We start from the raw sequence: 25,062 nt of genomic DNA on the forward strand, positions 1-25,062 counted from the left end.
CAAGTCTGCTTTCATCCAGGCCGTCAAAGATGAACAAAAGTTTACAGACAGCGAGCTTCTCTGCTGTGACCTTCTGTAATGTTGGATGGAAAACATGGAGCAGCTCCAGAAGACTGTACTGCTCGTCTCTGATCAGCGACGCTGTTGGTCAGAACCACTCTGATGGGTCTCTGTTGGTCAGGTAAGGCTTTAAAGGTGTCGTGACACCTGACTGTAATGTCATCAAGAGCCTCCATCTTGGAAGCTGTCTCCAGCTGCATCACCTCATGTTGGTTATGAACGTCTTCATTCTGTCCCTCTGTGATGTAGAGCTCAGTGTAGATCCTGTTCGGGAGGGTTCCACTTCCTGTATTATCAGTTTCTTCAGTCACACTTTCAAACCTCCTCCTCAGACTGATCTTATATTCTTCTAAAACCTCTTCCAGACTCGCATCTGCTGATTGACAACAAGAAACCAAAAAGAATGAAATGTCTTTAGTGTGTGAAACTGCATGAAAAACAGACTTTTATCTTTTGACGGGAGGGATGGGAATGGTGTTAAGCATTGTAAATTGTAAATAAGCTTCAGAAAATAGTAAATCGTGTAACATGACATTTTCGGCATTAAGTTATAACCAGTGTGTGACTTATTTAAAACATTTTGATTCATAATCAGAACCTTTTTTTGTCACAGCAGAGACAAGAAGCAACTGTTAAAAATGTTCCTAATGAGACATTTTAAGAGGAGGGAAAATCCCCCTCATACTGGCTTCACATCATTGGCTCCCTGTTAAATCCAGAGCTGAATTCAAAATGCTTCTCACATAAAAAGGGCCATAATAAAACAGCCCCATCTTATCTGAGAGGCCTCACAGTATCATATCAGATAGATGGAGCACTTTGCTCTCAGCCTGCAGGTTTTATCCTGCCCTCCTCCCCTCATTCCAACCAGTCGTGGTGGATGGCGGCCCGTCACTGAACCTGGTTCCGTCTCAGTGTTCGACTGTACAAAGAGAGAGTTTTTCTTTCTTAATGTCTCCAAGTCGTTGCTCGTAGGGAGTTGTCTGAGGCTTTATTACTGAGGCTTTACCTAACACTATAAAGTGCCTTAAGGTGGCTGTTGTGACTTGGTGCTATATGAATAAAATTTAAGCGATAGCAGAAAAGCAACAAAAACTGTTAACCCAAGAAAATAATGGAAGGAAATAGTTCTGAATATGCTTAATACGCGAATCCTCATCTTATATAGTTCATGTAATCTGCTACATGTAATTTCATTCAGTGTGATGTTATATGTAATCTGTGTGGGAAAAACGAGTTATTGTCGTCTTAGTGAGCTCTGTGGGTCAGACGTTTCTGGCTCTGTACGAAGAGAGGGCTCGTGAGCGCGCTCCATTTGTTCTCCATGTGATCCTTTACTCTCTCTGTGCTACTGCGTCTCTTTGCCTGCTGTGCTACACCCTGGGATTACTGTTGCTGTTGTTTGGCCATTTACATGATTCTGTTCTTGTTGTACAGTAGCTGCTTAATAAAGTGTGTACATGAACTCTGCTCTTCTTTAGATGATCTTTTGTTGAGTGTTTTTTTTGTTTTTTATTTCATCTAAAAATCTACAAATGACCAGCTAAACTTTTGGCCCAGCAGCACACGCAGCCATACAAACTATTTCATTTTGAGCTGCTGCTATGAAATCAGAGCCAAATGGAAAAGCCTGCTGCAGCGTTTTTTACTCTGATTTTCTGTTTGTATTTGGATTCAGCCAGTATCCAGTATTTTGATCATTTATTTCCAACAAACAATTGAATCCTTTCGTTTCTAACACATCACCCAGTTTGCATCAGTATTGATCTCCAGCATGTTTTTCTCCGCGCGAGAGCCATTATGTTTTCAGTGTGTTCCTCTGATTGTTTTGAGTAGTATATATTGAGGATTGCCTGATATTGTGAGCAGGTGGGGAACATGACAGCTGAACTTTAGCAAACCAGGTGAAAAATAATTAAGACAATCACAAAGCAGGAAGTAAAACTAACGTGAGACATGAAAGGAAACAACATTCAAAGTAAAACAGGAAAAAAACCTATACCATAAAAAATCGAATGAAATCTTTTTCATGCACCTACAAAACAAGAAGTCAAGTTTTCAAAAATGTGTTCATCAGCACACGGATACCGACTCTTACTTTGGACAGAGATGCCACAACTGGTAGCGACTGAATCCTCTGAGACATCTTGACCCAAAGCACAGCAGGACAACTGCTCCTCCTCCTCCACACCAACATCACTGTTCTCTCTGAGGACACAAAGGGAAAATTATTATTACCAGTGCAACTGTCAAAGTGACCAAAGTGACTCACACGCAGGTGTTTACAGTGCATTCATCTGTAGTGAATAGTGAAGCACAGTTCAAAAAGACAACAGGACGAGTTGATGCAGGAACTTGCCTTAGTTAAAGGTACAGCTGCACAAACTAAGTTCAAACCTGATCCTTTTCTATGCAGAGCTCTTCTCTAAGGTCAAAAGTGTTCTCCTCAAGGTTTCCCACCCAATGACTGCTTTCAGTTTGTCACGTTAGGTGCAGTGTGGAAGATTATTCCACGATCAATGGTCTTTGATCAATGATTGTTGATCAATGGTCATGACAATTTGCATATTCATGATCAAGGAACTGACGTCACAGCCAGTGGGCTGGTTTCAGTCATTGTACAAATGTACTGTTTATAAGACTGGAAAGCTGCAGTCAGCTGTGTGTGACCACCCAACAATTTATCGTTGATGGAGTTCATCTTGTTCCAGAACAAGGAAGGGAAAATGCAGCTTTTTCCCTTCTGCTGTCTTTCTCGAACTGAGCAAAACTATGACGTGGGAGAAGTGGAACTGCTAGCTGGCGGGAGGGAGCAGAACACCTGCTCATTGTTCATCGTTTGACTGACCACAAGCATCTTGCATATCTCACAGCAGCCACTCAAGACAAACCAGGTGGGCCCTCTCCTTTGCTTGGTTCAACTGTGTTATGATCTATAGACCCGGCAACCCAAAACGAGAAACCCAACACTTTGTCCCGTCAATTCTCAACTTCTGATGCCACGGCAGAGGAGACCATTATTTTCCCGCCCTCCTGCATTGTTTGTTTGCTGTACTAAGAGATTGAGTCATTTTCTGCAATGCATAGCGGGACACATGTCCCAGATGTTGAACTTCACATCATATCATGCTTTGTAGATACTTGCAAATCTCTATAATATTAAAGCTTGGCATTCTACACAAAAAAGCTATGAAACCCTGAAAAAGAACCAGCTGTTTTTCTGTGTTCTTTAAATTAATATATTGACCATTATTAGCTGCAAAGGCCTTCGAAACGGATTTGCACAGGGCAGATGTATTCAGGTGAAAATGTATGACTATATTATGCCAAGCTTTTGAGGATCTTAATGTCTTTTTCCTTTTTGGCAGTTTTGTTCGCTGACTGTGGCAGATCAATACTGAACTACAGGTTAAAAGTCTTCATATAACAGGAAAATTTTTCAGCTGCATTATTCACTTGGAAACTCAATCTCTGATTTTCAGAATCCATTTGTTCCATTCCAATCATATTACCAAATCATACACTTTTGTTGTTGTTATAAATGTTATTTTGGTTTTAGCGACAGCAATTCTTCGCTTCTTTTTGACTTTTTAAAGATGCATCTTGTGGGCTTCAAGTATTTGGAGTTTCCATCCAAACTTCTACATTCTGAAGCCTCTACAGCTCTGAAGATATTCAGAGATGCTGAACCAAACAACCAACCGTGTCTTCTAAGCCTACATTTTATTTCTTTTTAGTTTGATGACAAAAAGTAGCCCCTCACTCAGCCGTACATCTCTGGGCTCAACTCTAAAGTCCAACCTCCTCCTTAGGTTTGTCCTTAAGGCTAAACGTCCAAATTCTTGAGACGTAACAAAATTCAGTTAAAATGAAGTCTTTATTTTAAACTAATCTTACAAACCAATACCAACTAAAAATTGGCAACTAATATTACCAAAGTCACTTTGACTATTCTCATAAACTGATCGGACTGCATTCATTTTATATATAAAGCTCCAGTCACCTCAAAGTGTTACTGGGCACTGCGCTGGTATGGAATGAGTGATAAACGTCTGTACAGGTGTTTTTGAAGTAATAATCATCATAATCTCAAACTTCCAGGAGTAAACTCCACTGACACCAAGTCCACCTGTTTGTCCACATTCTTTTAAAGATTTCAAAGTGAAACTTTTTGCACGGATACTGTGGAATTTTCTCTTCTTCCTGTTAAACCAGTCCTCTCCCACTCAATCTTACTTGTCCTTTTAAACTTGTAATTGTTTCTACATACTGATTTCACCTATGTTCTCTATTTCCTTCGTGTACATTAGAGACAGTATCTTACTTTGTGTCGGTCACAGACAGACGGCTGGATCCTGGAGACTCCAGATCACTCATCTTCAGTCAGTCTGAGAGAGAAACCAGCAGTACTGACTGTGAAAGGAGAACCAGAATCATGGTGAATCTCTTTTCAGGAGTCACATCCAAGACTGACAGAACAAAAAATGAAACACACTCATGGTCTCGTAAAAAGTGACTGTGAGGAGAAGGAGGCAGGCCTTCATCAACACAAATCAAACAATTATTAATTAATTCGATTTTTGATGGAAACGGAAACAAGCAAAATACGCACTTACTTTGACAGTTAATGATAATTATACTACTGTTTAACACCGCGTGTTTCCGTTTGAGTTAATCTAATTATGGTTCTGTGAAATAACACTCAGTGATTTTCAGAGTTCAGTCAGACTGATCTCAGAGTTATGTCCGTGATCACCACTGTATGAAAGCTTTAGTCACATTTAAGGGCAATATCACCAAAATACAGTAAAAGATCTCCTCCTTGAATGTTTCAGATAAAATGGAAAACAGACTCATGCAGTAAATATTCTTTTATTGGAGAGAAAACTGTGCAGTATAATTTACTCGAGATGTTGAAGATATGAGAGCATTAAACAGGCTGATGTTTGGAAGAGGCTCTGACAGGAGAGAGATGATACAGAAACATGGCATCCTTATAAAATACTGACACACTTTATGAACGGACAACTTTTCACAGCTCTTTGAACATTTAAATGAGCTGCATACTTTCCCCACTGAAACCAGCACAATCCCTCTGTGATGGAAACAATATTTGAACTAAATGTACTGTGGATAAATCAAAGCATTATCAAAGTTGTCCGTGGTTCCCTTATTTTTCCTTCTTTCCCTGTCAGATCCTGTCCTGCAGGATAAACATGACTGAGTGGTTCCCTGCATGCAGCTGTTACAGTTTGTGTTGGAGATACTTCTGCAAATACAGGAAGCAAATATCTAAAAACTGTTTTCAATGTTTTTACCAGTCTGTCAACTACAGAGAGCTGTCTGTTGTCCCCCTGTTCTCCTCTATATCTCTCAGCTGATGCTGGCTCACAGATCAGACGACAGATCATGAGCAGCAGCACGGCAGTGATGATTAGGCCAAGTGTCAGAGGAACTGGAAATGGTTTGGAGATGGGGGCGTCACTCACTGCTTGGCTCTGGTTGGCTTTAGGGGAAGCTATCTCAGTCTGCTTGGTGACTGGAGGAGCCACACTGGCAGGTCTGAAAGCTGGACTTTTTTGTATGCATTCACTGACACAGTCCAACTCCTGGAGGAAGTTGTTGTGGTTTCCCTGGCAGCCTCCATACAGGAAGTGTTTGCACTCTCCCACATTTTGGTCGTAGTACCACCGTGGGAAGGTGCCTTTACAGGGTCCCACAACTGGAGCAGCAGCACATGGGTCTTGATTGACTGAAGCTTCCTGCTCACTGGCACTTTGAGAAGGAGCCGCCTTGCTTGTGTCTTGCGGTGTGATGGTCTTTCTGGCTCCAGTCGGGAGCATGGAGTCGTCTTCAGCTTTCTTTGTCTGAGCGACAGGCCGCTGAGGGCTGGGCAGGTCCACAGCGTGGGTCACTGACTTTCGGCTGCCATCGAAGTTTGGGCAGAAGTCTTCGTCTGAGCGGTCTGGACAGTGCTGCTTCCCATCGCAGGCATAGGTGATGTCAATACAGCAACCGTCATCACACTTAAATTGGTAGTTTGAGCAGTGACCGGTACATACTTCTGCTTGGTGTTTTGGAGCCAGTACGGTGACAGAGATGTTATCGGAGCTCTTCTGTCCCGCCGTGTCAGTGACTGTCATCTGAAACGTGTAGACTCCTTCCTGGAGGCCACTGATCTTCAGCAAACCTGGATGTGTTGACTTCATATTGATGGCTGTGTCTCCTTTAATCAGACTCCACTCATAGCGGCGGATCCCGTGGTCGTCCACGCTGTCACGGCCATCCAGCACAGCCCAATCTGTGGGCAGCTGGATAACCACATCCTGTCCAGCGTCACTGCGAGGAGGCTCATCCACGTCTGCATCATCCTCATCAGGAGCTTCTTCTCCGGGCCTCCGGGCTGAGTCGCTAGATGAAACAGGGAGGTGTCCCTGCGTTGTGTTGGGAGTCCGGCTGTATGTCGTGAAGCCTTTCTGAGCCGAGAAGGCGCACACATTCTTACTCCTGTAGGTGCAGTTAAACAGGTAGCAGCGGAGACTGTCCCCGGGCTGCCTTTGGTCCTCGTGAAGCACCGCAACTGTGCAGTGAGGCTGGGAGCAGCAGGCGTGCACACAGTCCTTCCTGGTGTACACCCTGTCCGGGGCCAGCAGGAAGGTGGCTCCTTGCTCGATGGAGTCCTTGGCCCGGATGATGCGATCCCCTGCGGCACTGAAGTCGCCCACGCAGGAGTCCATCACTTCACCTGTCCTGTAGGTCTGGTCCTGCTGCAGCTGTTTGCGGAATTCCTCCAAGAGCTCCTCCACCCCGGATATTTTGGATTTCAAGTCCGATATAGGCGAAGATCGAGCGTCGATGCTGCCAAAGGTGAGCAGCAGCAGCAGCCCTACACAGGCGAGCAGCAGCCGGGGATGCTGAAGCAGAGCCATGTTGTTGATCACACAGTCAGACGGCGTCTCCCTCTGCCTCCGGCTGGCCTCCCGCTCATGAAACTCCTTCCCGGCACAGACGGCCTTCCTACATTAAATATATCCCTGTTAATATCGTTTAACGCCACTGCTAGGCTGAACAACCAGCTGTAACCGTAGAGCCGCGGAGCTTACAGTTCGTCCTTCGACTGTGCTTGAAATCTGCTGTTGTCATGGTGAGGGGGAGTTTGTTAATTGGGTTTTTTCCGGCCAGTACAGAGGCACTTAAGGCACCAGAACCAGTCACTTCTAGAGTGAATCACCACTGGACTCCATCTTTCACAGACTGTTACCTGAACAGAGGCTTTGTGTTGTGTACGATGCCCTCGTTGGTGTGGTCGTTAGCATTTGTGAAGAGCACGTCCCAGTCTTTGGGCAAAGTGTCAGGGTCGACAGCGAAGCCGTGATTCTGACTGGTGATGAAGCAGCGCTCTGTCCCATTATGGATGCACGGTTGGTTGTGTCCACGGTTACCGTACCTGAGAAACAAGAGGAAATAACACACTAATTAAAAGATGGATAAAAGACATTTCCCACGGTTAACAAAATCTATAATTATACATTTAGCTTAACCAAGGTGCCCTCTAATGAGGCATTATTATAGCAGAAGCTTTAATTGTCACGGCTGCCGAGGCGAGCCGCGTGGAGTTGGAAGAAGGACCCAAGATGCAGGCAGTGGATGAGATACCGGTGGTTTTATTTACAGAGGTGTAGTGGCAAACAAACAGTGGGGCATAACAAATAACTAAATAAACAAGTTAAATCTCCTTGATTACTGACGAGAGTCAGCTGCACAAAAGGGAAAGGTGGCACCTCAGGCAGAAGAGGTAGTGTGACACGCCCACACAGGCACCTTCAGGAGGAGGCCCTGCTAGGGCCGTAACACCCACCAAAGAACACAGAGCAGTTCTGTACAGGTGTGTTTGTAGCTTTGGTGACTGTTGAAGGTAGTTCAGTCTTCTTTTGTGTCTGTATTGTAGGAATTGGGACAGTGGGTTCTAGGACAACCTTTATTTTTATTTCTTTACTGTGGATAAGATACTTTTACGTGGTCCATCACTTTGTTTGGTTGAACACTTGAATGCAGCACAAGTGTTTAAAAGCAAAGGCAAAACATGAGCTTTGTGTTGCAGCCCTTAAATCCGCGGCTCCATGGAAGTCATCATGTAAGATAAAGGGTGGTGCTGGTGGACTAAAGAGAGCTCGTTGCTCCACTCTGGTTTTTATATAGATGCAATATAGAGACAACAGCCAGTAATTAGTAAGAGGAAAAATAAGAGTGCGGATTAATAATGATAATGAAAAGAAACAAGTTTGAGGACAAATATTCCCTCAGATTTTTACCTTCTTTGCCCAGGTTTATTTAATGTAGTTTATGTTATTATTTTTATTTTTAAATTTCAGTGTTCATAATACGTTTCTGTAAAAATGTGCTGGCTCAAAGATATAAAAATCCCTGCTCAGCTTTCTACCTGCATCCATCATATGGCAGTATAGAGTGGAAACGAAGAGGCTAAAAGGCTTTTACAGTAAAAAATCAAAGATCACTTAAGCTGCTTTTAGTTCAGTTGCAGACTTCCAAATGTCTTGGATGGGATGAAATTCCCAGTGTGAAATCCACAGAGCTGTTTGTCTCATTTTCATGTGTTGTGAGTGCTTCGTGTCATTACATCTTGTTGTTACAGGTGATAAAAAATGAGCGCCCGGACGGCGTCCTGCTGACTTTTGGAGGTCAGACTGCTCTGAACTGCGGTGTAGAGCTGACCAAGCTGGGCGTTCTGGAGAAATATAAAGTGCAGGTTCTGGGAACTCCTGTTTCCTCCATTGAGATGACCGAAGACAGAAAAATCTTTGTGGAGAAAATGGAAGAGATCAATGAGCATGTAGCTCCCAGTGAAGCAGCTCTGTCGGTGGAACAGGTGAGGAGACGTGTTCGCTTATAAATTAATAGCTTCTGGATTGTTTTTTGCCCCAGTGAAGTCTAAATTTATCTGATTAACTCTGCTGTAGGCGGTGGCAGCTGCTGAGCGTCTTGGCTACCCCGTCTTGGTTCGTTCAGCGTTCGCTCTCGGAGGCCTCGGCTCCGGTTTTGCCAACAACAGAGAGGAGCTGACCTCTCTGGTAACGGCAGCATTCGCTCACACCTCTCAGGTGCTGGTGGATAAATCCCTGAAAGGCTGGAAGGAGATCGAGTACGAGGTGGTCCGGGACGCCTATGACAACTGTGTGACTGTGAGTAAAAGGAGACCAGAGAACAAACGGTTTATACTCACTAAAAAAAAACTGAGGGTGAAATATATGGAACGCCAGGACTGCCATAATGAATTAATTAAATACACCATTAAATAATTAATTAAATGTGTCAATAATTAATTAAAATTGGAATTAATTAATTAAATAAATAGTTATGACACATGTAATTAATTAATTATTGACACATTTAATTAATTATTTATGTATTTCACATTTTAATTAATTATTGACACATTTAATTAATTAATTATTGACACATTTAATTAATTATTTATGTATTTCACATTTTAATTAATTATTGACACATTTAATTAATTATTGACACATTTAATTAATTATTTAATGATATATTTATTTATTTCATTTTGGCAGTCCTGACGCCTGGCTCTCGTCATGAAATAATTTTATCTGTCAGCCTCACCCATCAAACTCAGGGGGCGGGGTTAACGCTGCCCATGCAGCTTCTCTAACATTTGATTGGTTGCCGTGCAAAGTAAGTCAAAACAGGTCGATCCTAGATAATCGATTGCTTGTGTAGACTTGGGGCAGCCAGTTATCCCAGAATGCAGATCAAATCACAGGCAGCAATGGTGGTGGTGTAGTTTTAAAATACCCCGTTTTTCTGTCACCAGCTACACTTTTAACAGTGTTTTAGCCGCGAATGTCGCGCCGTATGTCTGGTCAGGTTGTCAACATAGAACATGCTTGCAAAAGTGCTCAGATGTTTTCAGAGATTTCACTAGCTCTGCTAACAGTTAGCATGCAGAGCGCACCGAGGGGGTTACGTTAACCGGTTTGTTTACATATTCCACTCTCCGTGTTCCACATGTTGCATTCGCAGATTCTCATTTTCACCGAACGATCGTCTCTTTCCGCCTGGTCTTGTGTCTCTGTGCTTCTGTAACATAAAGAACGAGCTGACATTTTTCTCACGAAACCAGCGATCAGCTCAGCAGACCCTCAGTTTACCTGCATGCATCCTCCTCCTCATCTGTCAGCTGTTTAACACCTGCTGCTAATTCAAGAAACACGCCTAGTTACCTGGTGATAGTCACAGTTTAACTGGGCAGCCGGTGCTCGATATAACGCAATGTCAGCGCATTTTTCTGCACAAGATAAGTAAATATAGTATTTTCCCCGAGCGCAGAGCTGCTGGAGCTCGTTTCCTTACAGAGCACTTTATAGGCGAACAGCTTTATCAGCGGCTGATGTCCAATCACCGGCACACAGCTTTCAAACCTCAGCTGAGTTTTAGCTCTCAGTGGTTAAATGCTGGACTTCATTCACTCAGGTTCTGTCTGTCGGGTCACGTTTACTTCGCTGTTTTATTTACAACTGAGCAAATCGGTTTGGCTGAGGTTAAAGTTACGTTTCATAACTGCATAGTTTCACAGACGTTTAATGGTTCACTGGCACATGTGTTAGACTGAACTATCATCTAAATATCATCTGTTTTTTAATAGTTATTCAACTGTATTCTAAGCACCAGCTGTCTGTTAGAATGTGATTTTTTTTTCTCTCTCTGTTGGCAGAGTTATAAAAATGCGCAGGAAAATCTGACGTGCATGGCGAACTTCACCGACGATATTTAGGGAGGAATAAACACACATCAAACATAAATGAACCATTTGCCTGTCTCCATAATTGAGAGCATTTTCTCTTCTTATGTCAACACTCTCTCTCTCTCTCTCTCTTTTTTTTTTTTTTTTTTTTTTGCTTTTTCGGTCATGTTATGTTTACCTGTCAAAGGCTTGTTACAAACTATGAAACACATTGTGCAGACTTCTGGATGTTAGAAGAAAACGAATACTGCTCATGAATGAGACTAAAGGCAGGAAGGTGTCCTTTAAAACTAAACATGTTAATAGGACCTCCCTGTTTATATCATAGTTTATGATATAGCACGTGTATTTCAGTAATAGCCTGCTGAGGCCACTATACGTGCTGGCCTCATATCAAATGTGAAGGCAGACTGAGTCTATGTTTGACGTTTGTTTATATCTAATCTTCCTTTTCAAACATTTAAACAGCAGCGAGTCTGCAGCTGAGGGAATACAAATTCAAATTGTCGGAACAGGTTTGCTCGTTTCTTGGATTCATTTGGTGATTTATTAAATGTATAACTGTTATTCTAATCTGCTGCTGAGTCTCTTACACTTTTCTTTATGCTGTATATTTTCACGTCTCTGGAATAGTTGGCAGTTAGATAGTCAGCTGGGAAACTTTGTGTTAACTCATGGAGCTGAGGATATCGTGGATATGCTGACCTCGCTGCGTGGTGTACAGAGCGAGGTCAGCATGATTAATATTCACAATAAAAATATTAGCCGAACATCATGAAGTCTGTATGTGTTTCATAGTGTCGAACAACCTTTGTACAGTTAAAGCCAGCAGTTACTACATGACGGAAACACCAACGTTATCTCTTTTATGTGTTTATACACAGGTCACGCTGATTACTGAACAAAAACCCAAAGATCAGATGTTAAACAGATTTATTTGCTCTCTCTCCTCCTTAAACATGTTTTTAATGTTAGTTATAATTCAGAATTGGCGACTGAAACACGTAGGACACATAAGAACATCAGGAAATAAAACATCGATAAATATAACCTCAGTAAAAGAAGTCAGCGGGGGTTACTACAGCTGTGTACCGGGGCCTGCGCTTTGTCGGTGGGATTGCTTGCGAGGCGAGCGGGTCTATCCCACGCTTTGCCGTGAGACTGGGCAGACATCTCCGAAATCATCGAAACACTTTTGCAAAGAGGCTGTATCTTGACAAACCGACCAGACACATGAAGATTAAACCACTACATTCTCGGCTAAAAAAATATTAAAACGGTATTTGGTAACACACAAACAGGGTTTTTCAAAGCTCAGTTCTGTTAGCTTTCTGTTGTGTGCTAGAAACAATGGCCACCAGGCCAAAGCAATGGTTTTGACTCGATCAGCGTTAACCCCGCCCCCTGAGTTTGATGGGTGAGGCTGACAGATAAAATTATTTCATGACGAGAGCCAGGCGTCAGGACTGCCAAAATGAAATAAATAAATATATCATTAAATAATTAATTAAATGTGTCAATAATTAATTAAATGTGTCAATAATTAATTAAAATGTGAAATACATAAATAATTAATTAAATGTGTCAATAATTAATTAATTACATATATCATAACTATTTATTTAATTAATTAATTCCAATTTTAATTAATTATTGCCACATTTAATTAATTATTTAATGGTGTATTTAATTAATTCATTATGGCAGTCCTGGCGTTCCATAGATTTAAGTGGCTGTTGTTTCCTCTTGTTTAGGTGTGTAATATGGAGAACATCGACCCACTGGGTATCCACACTGGGGAATCCATTGTAGTGGCTCCCAGTCAGACGCTTAATGACCGCGAGTACAACATGCTGAGAAACACGGCCATTAAAGTCATCAGACATCTCGGCATCGTGGGAGAGTGTAACATCCAGTACGCTCTTAACCCCGAATCTGAACAGGTAAGCATATATGTGAAGACCTGGGTGATGAAAAGCACAAATAGGACTGTGTTCACCTATAAAGTGGATGTTTTGCATTTCCTTATTTTAAAGCCAGTGACATGCTGTAATGAATAGTACAGAAAGTGTAGGTATATTGAAATAAGCATGGGTGGTAACATGACTTGAAGTATATACAGTTTATATGGCTATAGGATGTACAGAGTGTGCGGCTGGATCTGCAGATAATGTAACAGCCAGGTATGTCAGCGGCTTACATTTACTGTTTTGGCTCCATAACAAGGTTGTAAAAAGCCTTTGCTATGTAAATCCTAGTTCAATAAGTTTTAAAAGAAAATTGTTTTAGGTATCAATGTGACCAAGTTCATTTCATACAAACCAGGAATAGATTTGTATGAATAGGCTTTATGTATCAGAACAGGCCTTTAAACAGGTCTTGTGTGCATGGGGAGCTGGTATTCCTGCTCCTGGTCTAATTCCCGTAATGTCTGTGATTGAATTGTATCTTCTATGTATAATGTGTTGCAGTACTACATCATTGAGGTGAATGCCCGCCTGTCACGGAGCTCTGCTCTGGCCAGTAAAGCGACTGGTTATCCTTTGGCCTACGTAGCAGCTAAACTTGGTCTGGGGATCCCGCTGCCACAGCTCAAGTACGTCTCTCAGCTTAAGAACGGCGGATAATGATCTAGCTAGCCGGCTAGCGCCGCTTCACTCAAAAGCACCCAGGCTTGGCTTTCAGTGAGGCGTCTCTAACTCCTTTCACCCCCGATCGCTCCGCAAACAGTCTTTGTATTAGCTGGACTTATTTTTCGTTTATATGGGCCGATGATGCTGGTCGATGTGGAAAAAATAACTGAGTTGTTCATATACCGGTGGCTAGCTAGCTCTGCGTTAGCCACCGGTGTATGTCTCTTCCCCTCGTATGCGGGGAAAGAAACATGCGAGGCGGCCACCGATCGACCGGTGGTGGCTAACGCGGAGCTCAATCGTGGATAAGGGAAACCCAATGCAGGAGAAGCAGGCGGCTGGTGAACTGAATTTCAGGTAAGACGTTATTAACTGCACTCTATTTGGGTCAGATATAAACCGAGTTTAGGTGTAGTTTATTTTCGTTGTGCTGACAGTTACAATAACTGTACTGCGTGCTAGCTAGCACGACGGAGTTTCCATACAGCTGTGCGCGCTAAGTTACTGATGTTGAACTTTATGACAGCCTCCCCTATTTTCAGGCGAGAATGTAGGGGTGTAAACTTCAAATATCTGCTCGTTTTATCAAGAAGTCCCATATTTTATCAAGAAGTCCCATATCTCTCACGATGTTACTGCTAGCGCCGCATGGCAGCTAGCCGGCTAGCTGGCTAGGGCGGCTTGGCTGACACCCAGGTCGGGTTGGCTGACACCCAGGCCCGCTCACGCTCTCGTGTCACCCCTAGTCTTTCGTGATGACTCTTGGTGGGCTGCTGGACTTATTTTTCATTTATATGGGCTGGTGATTCGGTATGAGTGTCCGGTGAACTGAATGTCAGGTAAGACGTTATGTATATTTAAGGTAGTGACTGGAATAAGTCACAAGGTGTCGCTGTTGAGCTGCATATATGTTGTATATTTTAGCAATTTTGACCATTTGTCCTCTGCAGGACACCGTAGTTCAGATTTCTCGTTCGCGTGGGCGCCATCTTGGTTCAGTGTTTACTGTGATGTGCAAAGGTAAGCACTGTCAGTGGCGAACTGCATTGGTTTTGTTTAAAAATAAGTGTTCCACTGTGTAAAATAGCGGTTTGTCATTTAAGCCGAGCATATATTTTGTTTATTGAGAGGTTCATGTATTGTCTGATGAGAGTATGAGACAAAGATATACTTTTCTTTCTTACTCTCATATAAAATATTTAGCTTTTATTAAATAGTTATCTGAATCTTACAACCAAAGTTTGTATAATAATACACAAGATTGGCTGTAGACCATTGTTAATCATTCAGAACACTGTGTAAAAATAACAAAAAAAACCCAAGTGAATGAAAAGTGCATAAATATTTATTTTACGTGTTTGATGTGTGTGGCAGGGCGTGGTCTGCAGTGCCGCTGCAGGGGAGGTGGACCCACCTCAGCGGCATCTGCAATCACGCCTCTCAGGTGTGAAGTCTGTGCTCTCTCTGCTTTTTTTTTTTTTTGTATGTGTCGGGCTGTGAGATGAAAAGCTACAGCCGGCTGTATGGGTACAGCAACTATGTGTGAAAAGTGGTCCATAACGTAATGCTTCAAAGTGTGTTCATGCAAACATTGTCGGGTCTGCTTATGAACCTCTGCGCACAGTGTCTACAAATTGGGGCTGTACGAAGTCACCTCATCTTTACACAAAACTGTAAGCTGTCATCTGTGAGGCTCGAGCGGTGTTTGGTTTTACCATAGTTCATGGTGGAGAATGGCTGCTCCACTGAGTTTTGCTCTCTGTAGCCGTTTGAATGGCAACCTATACTGCCCAGATAGCAAGGAAACATTGAAACAATGTTGAGTCAATATCAGGCTGTGTCATTGAACCAACGTTGAAGTGTGACGTTGACCTAACGTCACTCTTGCACCCTTTTTTAATGTTGAAACAACGTCAGGTTTTGATGTTGAATCAATGTTGAAACCTGACGTTGATTCAACGTTATATTTTCTAATACTGCTGACATTGAAACAATGTCAGATTCTGATATTGAAACACTGTTGAGCTATGGTGTTGATTTTCCGCCTCTTTTGCACAGTTGCTTTTTATTAAAACAACAGTTAAATCATGACTGGAAACCTACCTTTCTTTATAGGTATTTTAACCAATACTAAACTACTGCATGTTTCCATCAATACTTCAACCACCTAAACACATAATTGTACTTATTCCTTAAATTGGACACCCTTTATAAAAAAAACCCCAAATGTCTCACAATGTATCATGTCAATATTAATATCCTAAAATAAGAAAGCATTGCATGTGATGTAACAGAAAAAAAATAAACAAAAAAAGGGTCAATAGGCATGTTTCGTTTGCTAAATACTTTATTAAAAGACAGTTTCCTATTTACGTTTATATGATTCACAGAAGTTTGTAATTTTTTGCATGATGTGCGTCCTGCACCACCCAAACGATCTGGGGCGTATCGGAGCCATTTCTGCACTGCTTGTGCAAAGACTAACTCGGACATAGAGTTTGCCCCTAACTGCTGCGTCAGGCTCCAATCAAGGCAAAGCGTCTCACCTATAGACACATTTTAAGAGATGGAATTAGCGTGTCTCATGTCTTAAATGTGTATGCAAGTGCTTGTGTGTTTAATCAACAGGCCGTTGTTATGTATTTAAATCACATCTGACAGCTATTACACTTTATAGTTACAAAGTGTACATAACCTTTATATACTTACCATTGCCTTATTTGCCTCTTGTGATTGAAGAGCTGGCTCTGCATTGTTTAGCTCCTCAATGTTGTGCAAGGGCAAATCCAGAGCCAGTACCCCAGCATCTACCGATTCATTGCAGCCGGTATTGCGGATGGCTCTGACCTCCTCACGGAGTTCGTTAACAGCTCTCGTCAGGTCTGACAGAAAAAGATGCTTTTTTTTTTAAGTATTTAAGAATACAGACAACTTGTCAAACGTTTCCTTGTGTCACACACAGATATGTACAAAGACACTAGACAGTATTTTATTACCTGGTATTTTCACTCGAGGGGCCTGGGGAAACCATTTTTTTTGTGGGCTGCTCATCCTCTGAGTCACTATATGTGTACAGGGGATTTGGTCTAAAGAAAAAAAGTTGAAAACGGTCATAAGTAATTACAAATGTGCTTTTGGAATATTTTTTCCTAAAGTTACAGTTTGATTTATAACAACACACACAGGAAACGGAGATGTGCAAGAAGGTACAGTATACAAGGAATTTTTGAAGTGCACAAGTGTACACGGCTTTGCATTTATAAAAAGTTTACAAGCTTCCACTTTTTGTACTATATTATGTGGTGATATTGCAGTATGCAAGCACCACAGATATGTATAACAGACAAGATCATAAATTCTTAGCAATCAAAGATATGTTTGTGAAATAAAAAAAGTTTTACTTGTGCTTTCTTTTATGACTGGTCTGAGTTTCAGCTTCGGACTGAAGGTCAGACGTATCACAGTGTTCACTTAGATATTTCTGAAGACTGCATTCTGCTTCGTGAAATGTGTCTGGAAGTACAAACACAATGTATGGCCAGACATAAATTAGGACACGAAAAACTTGTTATTGTTACATTTATACAACACCAATCCAGATGATACCCACCATGGCTTATTAGAAGTCGGACTGGTGCATAGGTGAGCCATGTTGCACCAGGATGAACTCTCCTCTTTACTGCGTCGTGGATCCTGAATGTGTCTCACGGAGGATATGGAGGCCATGACAATTTCTCCCCATTTATCCATGATCTAGGGACTATTTCTGTACCACCAGTGCTAAACTGCACAATGCACCAGTCTTTCATTTTTATCTTTTTTTTAAATTTGGAGTCCTTTTTGCCCTGTCTAGGATAAACAGGAAACAGATAATTACAATATATTTCATAGTCACTACAAAACTTGATCTATTGATTGAACTAAATAATAAATAATAGCTTAAAATGTATATAGGCAACAATTACAAGCAAACCCGTATATGTAAGCATTTAAACACTGAAGATAATAAAATTAACAGTATTTTGTCTAAGTCTGCCATTGTAGGAATTCATGGCACCGAGACAAAAACTTGGCGCACAGTGTGGCGTCAAAATAGGCGCACACCTTTGACGCTGCGTTTTCTCCGTCTTGCTCGTCCACACGTAAATGCTAAACGCAGTTTACGTGTGGACAAAAGGTGCAAACGCAAGTTAGGTGAGCGTGCAGCGTAAAGTTAGGTGAGCGTGCAGCGTAAAGTTTGAATTGAGTGCGAATCGAAGCGGGTGCTCTCCAATCATTAAAAGTAACAAATTCATTGAACACATTTATACAGTTACCTTTACGTTTATCAATCATATATCACAGATTTACAATTTTTTGTAGTACTATGCTAAAAAGCAACTACAGAGCGAAAGTCTGGGTCAAGCGCCGAGGCGACGGCAAGAACAAAGGAACCCTCGAAGCGTTAAAGCTAGCTTTGTAAGGGAATATAACGGAAAAGTATGAAACGAAAATGTTTTCTTTGTTGATAGACTTTGTTTGCAGTGCAATTTATTTGTTGCCGGATTGTAAGATGAAAGTAGACACAATTTCGGGCTCCCACATTTTATCCGAAACTTTACATTAACAAGTTGTTGTTTTTTTTACTGTTATTCAAATGCAACCGTGGAAATAACGAATAGAACAAAAGTCATTCATTCTTACCTTATACTAATCGTGGCGCAGGCCAGTGCAGTGCATGAACTGATGCCTCCTCCGGTCAATTCCGCTGAGAGTAAATCTAATGTCCCGCTCTACTGTACAAGACAATGGTTACCTGGAGGGATGTACCACTGAGAGGGGTGCTGCGGAATAGTCCAAGTGGTAGCAGCTTTAATTTCCCGCTCAACCATAAATCGATGGTTTTTCAACGTGATTGTTGTCACCTTGTCAACTATAAATAGATCAACAATCAACGATGACAGAACAACAGTGAATCAATGTTATTTCAATGTCAGTGTCAGGTTTCATCAGTATTTCAATGTTGTTTCAACATTGGTTTTGTGTTGACATTTCAATCCTGACGATTCTGATGGTTCAGATGGAAAATCAACATCTGTTCAATGTCTCCTTGCTATCTGGGTGATTAGCGGCGGCTTTCTAGTTAATTTTATGACTTTAGACTTGACTTGAAAAAAATGTTCTAAGACTTGTGACTTGAGGATAAAGACTTGAGACTTGAGACTTGCAAAACAATGACTTGGTCCCACCTCTGTTTACTTGTTGGTGCCTTGCTAGAGGAGCCTGGGCCCGGTGGCGCGGCGGCTGCAGGAAGAGCCTGGGCCCGGTGGCGCGGCGGCTGCAGGAAGAGCCTGGGCCCGGTGGCGCGGCGGCTGCAGGAAGAGCCTGGGCCCGGTGGCGCGGCGGCTATCAGCTGGCAGAAACTGTTAACCGCTCGCAGGGCAGGTGAAATGGACTATCCTTGCATGAAACAAGTGAGTCTGATGCCTTTTTCCCCAGCCATCTGACTGTTATTGTTTTGTGTAATATTTAGCTGTCATAGTAAATCTAATCAGGGACTTTTCTTTTAATGATTGTAAGTATTTATTTTATTACAGATTGAGGTATGAAGAATCCATATGTTTGTACCAACATGTAATAGCAATGTCATTTACCAAAATGTTTAGAATTATAGGTGGTCCAAAAGATTGACTCTGTTCATCTGGATTTAACATGCATATTATATAGAGATTGAAAATGTGACGTCATTCACGGGTAGAACCGCAAAGGATTCTGGGAACTCGTGGCAAGCGGTACTAGCGCACGCAGGCTTTCAATTAAAATCAGTTATACAGCGATAAAAAGAAACACAAAAATGTCAAGAAGCTGTTGTATTATTAACTGCAATAGCCGGTCGCATGACAGCCACGGGAAGCCGACGGGTAAAGAGATCGGTTGTTATTGGATTACGTCGTTGAAGAGAAATTAACTAGCATCTAACTAGCAAATGTTGTCCAGGCTACATTGGTGATACAGTTGTTTTTTTTTTTTTAATGTGTATGATATTTTTGTCATGCGATTTTAAAGCTGGTCCTACAACCGCATCCAAGAATAACATGCAGCTTATCTCAGAACTGTCGGTGAAAATAATTCTTGGAGCTAGGTTTAATTGAGCTGCATTTTAAAGAGGTGCAATTTCACAATTTGTGTATATTTTCTACGTTCACTATTTTGTCATGTGTTGAGAAAAACACAGATTTAAAAATTACATGGTCTAATATTTACATTTAGCATATAACTGCAACATGCTTTTTTTTTCGTTTTTTTTTTTTTTTTTTTTAAAGACTGGAAAGGACTTGAAGTTCAAAATTTCAGACTTGTGACGTTACTTGGACTTTTACACCAGTGACTTGAGACTCGACTCTGACTTGCCTGACATGACTTGAGACTTACTTGAGACTTGACTTGAGACTTGCAAAACAATGACTTGGTCCCACCTCTGTTTACTTGTTGGTGCCTTGCTAGAGGATCCTGGGCCCGGTGGCGCGGCGGCTGCAGGAGCCTGGGCCTGGTGAAATGGACTATCCTTGCATGAAACAAGTGAGTCTGATGCCTTTTTCCCCAGCCATCTGACTGTTATTGTTTTGTGTAATATTTAGCTGTCATATAGTAAATCTAATCAGGGACTTTTCTTTTTATGATTGTAAGTATTTATTTTATTACAGTTACTATTTTGCATCATTTTGTTTTGTTTTTTTTTTGTTTTTAAAGCTTTTACAAAGCTTCATCATGCGCTTTCATGAGGTGACGTATCTGATAATGAGTTTTTTGGTGTTCTGATAATCTTAGTTTCTAAATGTGCCAAATGTAGTGTTTGTAATTCAATAAACTTTCATGGGAGAAAAAAAAAAAGAAGTGTTTCAGGAAACCATAATAAAAAGTATAAAATACTGAAATGCCTATTATGGATATATTTGATATCAAGAAGAAGACAGATGTGTCGGTCGCGACACATGTTTGTTTCATATCAAAATGTGAAGAGACAACATAAAAGCAACAGGTGTTACTGTATTCTATCAGAACTGGATCCAGCAGAAATGTATGAACCTGTTAATGTGTTTCTTTTGCTTTTTTTTTTTTTTTTTTTTTCAGAATGGCCTTAATGAAATTGACCAATAACCGGCCTGAGACGCCGTACTTCAGGCCCCCACCCATTCACATCCGGGTGTTAAAATCTTGCAACCAGCTAAAGGTGATTCAATTCAATTTTATTTATATAGCATCAAATCACAGACACACAGGAGGATCAGCTGGGATATCCAAGATGGAGGGGTCAAACCACTGTTAACCAAAAAAAATACGGTGGCAACAATCACTGACGGAGAGACAGTGGCAAAAATTACTTTGTTTGAAGAATTCTCATCCAAAGTCAAAGAGGGCATGTCTTATATGATGAGGGGACATGAGCTGAGGGGCCAAGCTCCCCTTATCTAATCAACATTACGGCGAGGACACAGTTCTTTAAAGCTCCTGCCCTTGCAGTCACAGAGGCCCTCATCACAAAGGCAGAGGAGCTTCTTAATCCACCTTCCCCAGCCAACACCACTGAAGATGAGCCCAACGTTTGGAGGGCTTATTATAGTGGAAGGGGAGGTTCTGGAGGTAAATATTTGTGGTTCCATCAGAACTGATATTGCTTTAGGTTTTCAAAGAAACCATTACTTTTTTGTCTTTAAAAGTAAAAATAATAATTTTTGTTGTTGTTGTCGTCAAACAAACACAAAATTGTGAGAACAAGATCAACCGCTATTATTTTGTAAATGGTTGTAGATTTATCATTAACAACAATAATAAAATAATAGATGTAGTAAGTCAAGAAAGAAGCACCTAGATGTACACACACAGATTTATGCAATCACAATAACTGACATTATATTTTAATTGAATTTTCAGTGTTCTGCAGTGAGGAAGGTTTTCGCAGGCAAACAACAGGTGCCTATACGAACGCTCCAGCTAAAGCAGGTAATGGTGCAACTAAAGTGTAGTATTGAAAATGGTGAAAATAGGCATATTTGAGATTTGTATTAGTTAATGAATAAATCTTTCATTCTGTCATGTTTGTGATTTCAGGATGGGCATACCATGACTGTCTCCTTGTGGAGGGAGGCATCAATTTACAATGTTCATGTGGGAGATCAGATAAAGGTCTCCCATGTCAAAGTAAACCACTCTGCCTATGGTGTACAGCTCCAGACGACCTCCTATACTAAGATTGAGGTATGAAGAATCCATATGTTTGTACCAACATGTAATAGCAATGTCATTTACCAAAATGTTTAGAATTATAGGTGGTCCAAAAGATTGACTCTGTTCATCTGGACGTAGCGTTTTCAGGTGGGAGAAACGTTTCGTCACTCATCCACGTGACTTCTTCAGTCTCAGCGGACTGCAGGTTTCTGAGGTCTTTGATCAGGGCCCATGACAATTTGTATATTATTGATCAATGAACTGACCTTCCAGCCTATTGTTCCTTCAGTGGCAAGACAAGGCAAGTTTATTTATATAGCACAATTCAACAACAAGGTGATTCAAAGTGCTTTACAGAGACATTAAAAAACAAAAACAATAAAAAGAGCATGATTTAAAATCGATTAAAAAAAACAAAACAAAAAACAGTAGATAAAATCAGTAGTTAAAATGTAAGTTTTGAAATTTAAGCTTAAAAGTGTGGATTTGGTGCTTTATTCAAAAGCAGCTGAGAACAGGTGAGTCTTCAACCTGGATTTAAATAAACTGAGTGTTTCAGCTGATCTGAGGCTTTCTGGGAGTTTGTTCCAGATATAAGGAGCATAAAAGCTGAATGCAGCTTCTCCGTGTCTGGTTCTGACTCTAGGAACTGATAAAAGACTGGATCCAGATGACCTGAGGGATCTGGAAGGTCTAAATTGAGATATAATCATAAATTTTTCACACTGATGAAAGATAAAAGGTTGCTTTTAGTATTTAGATTTTTCCAGGCAGTATTTAAAATTCAAATGTGAAATGCACATCCCTAGTATTTCCCTTTGCTTAAACAAAAGGTCCATCTATCCCTCAGCCGGCACCCGCCACAGTACAAGTGTCCTTGCTGTTTTGATAACTGGATCCTGAAGGGTTAACATGTCAACGGCAATTCTTTACTGCGTGTCACCAAGAGATTAATGTCAGTTGTTCCTGAACAGGCGCCCGGCCCCTCGTCGAAACCAGCAGTGACCTTGGACGCTCCGCAGTGAATGTGAAATGACTCCAATCAATGACAACAATGGGAACAGAAGAGCACGTTTTAATTTCACTTCATCAAAACAAAGAGGCACTCCCAATAACGCTGTTACAGTCCTGCAGCCTAACTGAAGAATTCAAACTGAGTGGCATGGTTCAGGGTTTTGTTTCTTTCTTTCTTTGGGATAATGACACTAAAAAGCTGAAATGGTTTGAAATCTCATTGTGTACTTTCCGTTCTCTGTTCCCAATCCCCCAGAAGACCTTAGAGCATTTGTTTTGTATCATTTCAGTTCTAAATTATCAGACATGGTGCCAACTCACAAAGTGCAGCAGGAGAATTGTATTATAATTTTGCATGTATCTGCTCAGTGATGCAAAAGAGAGAATGCCTTTCAAGTGGTTGAGCATTACCACAATAAAATGATTCATGGCAGAGTCTGTAACTGCTCACAGTTATAGAAATAGACACCTGGTTTTACTGACTTCTCTACCTTAGTACCACAAAGTGCAATTGTTCAGTTCAGTTCATTTTTATTTCAAACATTTCAAACATGTGCCTTCACAATCATTACAAAATATCATTCCCTTATTTGTTTGAAAAGGAGTAGGCTGAAGTATTTACTTATTTGTCCCTACCCCCTCAAGTTTTACCTCTCATTCATTTAATTTTCTTTTGTCTTAAATTAAACAAACAACATATGAAACATATGAAGTAAAACAAAACATAACATACATAAATCAAAAACAAGAAATTAGCAAGCCCCACCACAGTATAGTTTCTTTCATATGAAAAATACAGAATGTGTATATTTGCAGATACACAAGTTATGGAAAAACAACAAACCAAAAAAAAAAAAAAAACCCCCCAAAAAAGAACCGCAACACCATTGCCAGCAACATTACCGTCCTGGGTTAACCCCGTTTTCTTCATTCTTATACTTATTTAAAATTAGGTTTTTATATTTTACTTTAAACTGTTTTATGTTTTGACTGTCTTTTATTTCTTCTGTTAGACTGTTCCATAATTTAACTCCTGCAATTGAGATTGACATAGTTCTTAAAGTTGTTCTAGCACTTTGTATTTTTAAATTCCATTTCCCTCTTAAGTTATACCCACCTTCTCTTTCTATGAACAATTTACAGATTTCTTTGGGAAGCAATTTATTTCTTACTTTATACATTATTTGCGCTGTTTTAAGCTTCACTAAGTCTTGGAATTTAATAGCTTGCATTTTGACAAAGAGTGCATTTGTATGGTCCCTGTACCCTACATTATTTATTAATCTAATGGCCCTTTTCTGTATTATAGTTATTGTTTGTGTGTTACTTTTGTATGTGTTTCCCCAGACCTCTACACAGTAGCTCATATATGGCAGTAGTAAAGCACAGTATAAAATGTGCAGTGCTTTCTGATCCAACATATGCTTTGCTTTCCCCAGGACGGCAATGCCCCGTGCCAATTTCCCCCGAACATAAGTAATGTGTGGCTTCCAACAGAGCTTGTGGTCAATGATCACCCCAAGAAATTTTATTTCATTTACTCTTTACATTGTCAACACATATTTCTACTTCGATGTTTTTCTTTTTGGTTTCCAAACAACATAAATTTGGTTTTATCTAGATTCAATGATAATTTATTTATATCAAACCACTTCTTTAATATTGTTAATTCCTGTGTGATCATTTCCAAAACCTGTGGCAATTCCCCTCCTGAACACAGTATATTTGTGTCATCTGCAAATATTACAAACTTTAAAATCTCCGATACTCTGCAGATATCATTTAAGTACATAATAAACATTTTTGGACCCAGTACTGAACCTTGAGGTACTCCACAAGCTATATCCATCAAATTAGATTTATATTCATTTATTTGTACATATTGTTGCCTATTCCCTACATAGCTTTTTAACCATTCCAAAACCACTCCCCTAAACCCGTACTTTTCCAGTTTTTTTTAATAGAATTTCATGATTAACAGTATCAAACGCCTTCTTTAGATCTAAGAAAACTCCGAGCGCATACCTCTTACTATCCATACATTCCGTTATCTTTTCCATTAAATCTATCAGTGCCAAAGCTGTTGATCTGTTGCTTCTGAACCCATACTGACTATCTGTCATTAATTCATATTTTTCCACAAAACTCAAATCTTTTTATGAAGAGTTTTTCCAGTATCTTAGAGAACTGGGAGAGTATTGACACTGGTCTATAGTTTGTAAAATGATGTCTTTCACTGGTTTTGTAAATGGGAATAACTTTAGCAACTTTCATTTTTTGTGGAAAAACTCCTTTTTGAAACGACAAGTTGAATATATATTTTAATGGTTTTACGATACCATCAATAACTGTCTTTAGCGTTACCAT

At 40.6% G+C, this 25,062-nt stretch overlaps 5 protein-coding genes and 1 long non-coding RNA gene across 8 annotated transcripts; 3 read left to right on the forward strand and 3 right to left on the reverse strand.

Moving 5' to 3' along the window:
- Positions 1-41: 41 nt before the first annotated feature.
- LOC308397188 (uncharacterized protein) lies at positions 42-5,407 on the reverse strand (the record flags this gene model as incomplete). 3 transcript variants are annotated; one of them, XM_080882995.1, is made up of 4 exons in its annotated part: positions 4,966-5,407; positions 4,385-4,473; positions 2,159-2,268; positions 42-436 (listed from the first exon to the last, which is right to left on the reverse strand). In XM_080882995.1, the coding sequence occupies exons 2-4, from the start codon at positions 4,435-4,437 to the stop codon at positions 42-44; spliced, it is 558 nt and encodes a 185-aa protein (XP_080739121.1). In that variant the 5' UTR covers positions 4,438-4,473; positions 4,966-5,407. The 3 variants fall into 3 exon arrangements, with proteins under 3 accessions (XP_080739121.1, XP_080739122.1, XP_080739120.1); XM_080882996.1 differs by having other exon boundaries at positions 42-433; positions 4,385-5,407; XM_080882994.1 differs by having other exon boundaries at positions 4,385-5,407.
- On the reverse strand, positions 4,444-7,170 carry LOC308397042 (low-density lipoprotein receptor-related protein 11-like; the record flags this gene model as incomplete). The annotated part of the gene is made up of 2 exons (XM_080882766.1): positions 5,453-7,170; positions 4,444-4,529 (listed from the first exon to the last, which is right to left on the reverse strand). The coding sequence occupies exons 1-2, from the start codon at positions 6,987-6,989 to the stop codon at positions 4,444-4,446; spliced, it is 1,623 nt and encodes a 540-aa protein (XP_080738892.1). The 5' UTR covers positions 6,990-7,170.
- Positions 7,171-8,665: 1,495 nt separating this feature from the next.
- LOC308397043 (multifunctional protein CAD-like) lies at positions 8,666-12,572 on the forward strand (the record flags this gene model as incomplete). Its single annotated transcript, XM_080882767.1, has 3 exons — positions 8,666-8,947; positions 9,039-9,317; positions 12,567-12,572. Exons 1-3 carry the CDS (start codon positions 8,858-8,860, stop codon positions 12,570-12,572), a joined length of 375 nt encoding a protein of 124 aa, XP_080738893.1. The 5' UTR covers positions 8,666-8,857.
- A 24-nt stretch (positions 12,573-12,596) lies between these two features.
- On the forward strand, positions 12,597-13,485 carry LOC308397481 (uncharacterized protein). The gene is made up of 2 exons (XM_080883407.1): positions 12,597-12,786; positions 13,315-13,485. The coding sequence occupies exons 1-2, from the start codon at positions 12,607-12,609 to the stop codon at positions 13,468-13,470; spliced, it is 336 nt and encodes a 111-aa protein (XP_080739533.1). The 5' UTR covers positions 12,597-12,606; the 3' UTR covers positions 13,471-13,485.
- A 2,320-nt stretch (positions 13,486-15,805) lies between these two features.
- LOC308397506 lies at positions 15,806-17,318 on the reverse strand. Its single transcript, XR_013971791.1, has 5 exons — positions 17,087-17,318; positions 16,878-16,989; positions 16,473-16,562; positions 16,186-16,358; positions 15,806-16,022 (listed from the first exon to the last, which is right to left on the reverse strand). It is a non-coding gene; the product is annotated as an uncharacterized lncRNA (long non-coding RNA).
- A 1,399-nt stretch (positions 17,319-18,717) lies between these two features.
- On the forward strand, positions 18,718-24,741 carry LOC308397498 (uncharacterized protein). Its single transcript, XM_080883428.1, has 7 exons — positions 18,718-18,929; positions 19,960-20,034; positions 20,587-20,686; positions 20,977-21,096; positions 21,388-21,456; positions 21,565-21,711; positions 22,656-24,741. Exons 3-7 carry the CDS (start codon positions 20,588-20,590, stop codon positions 22,704-22,706), a joined length of 486 nt encoding a protein of 161 aa, XP_080739554.1. The 5' UTR covers positions 18,718-18,929; positions 19,960-20,034; position 20,587; the 3' UTR covers positions 22,707-24,741.
- Positions 24,742-25,062: the final 321 nt, after the last annotated feature.

This window comes from Rhamphochromis sp. 'chilingali', assembly GCF_963969265.1.
Source record: "Rhamphochromis sp. 'chilingali' genome assembly, chromosome: 5".
Taxonomy (NCBI): domain Eukaryota; kingdom Metazoa; phylum Chordata; class Actinopteri; order Cichliformes; family Cichlidae; genus Rhamphochromis; species Rhamphochromis sp. 'chilingali'.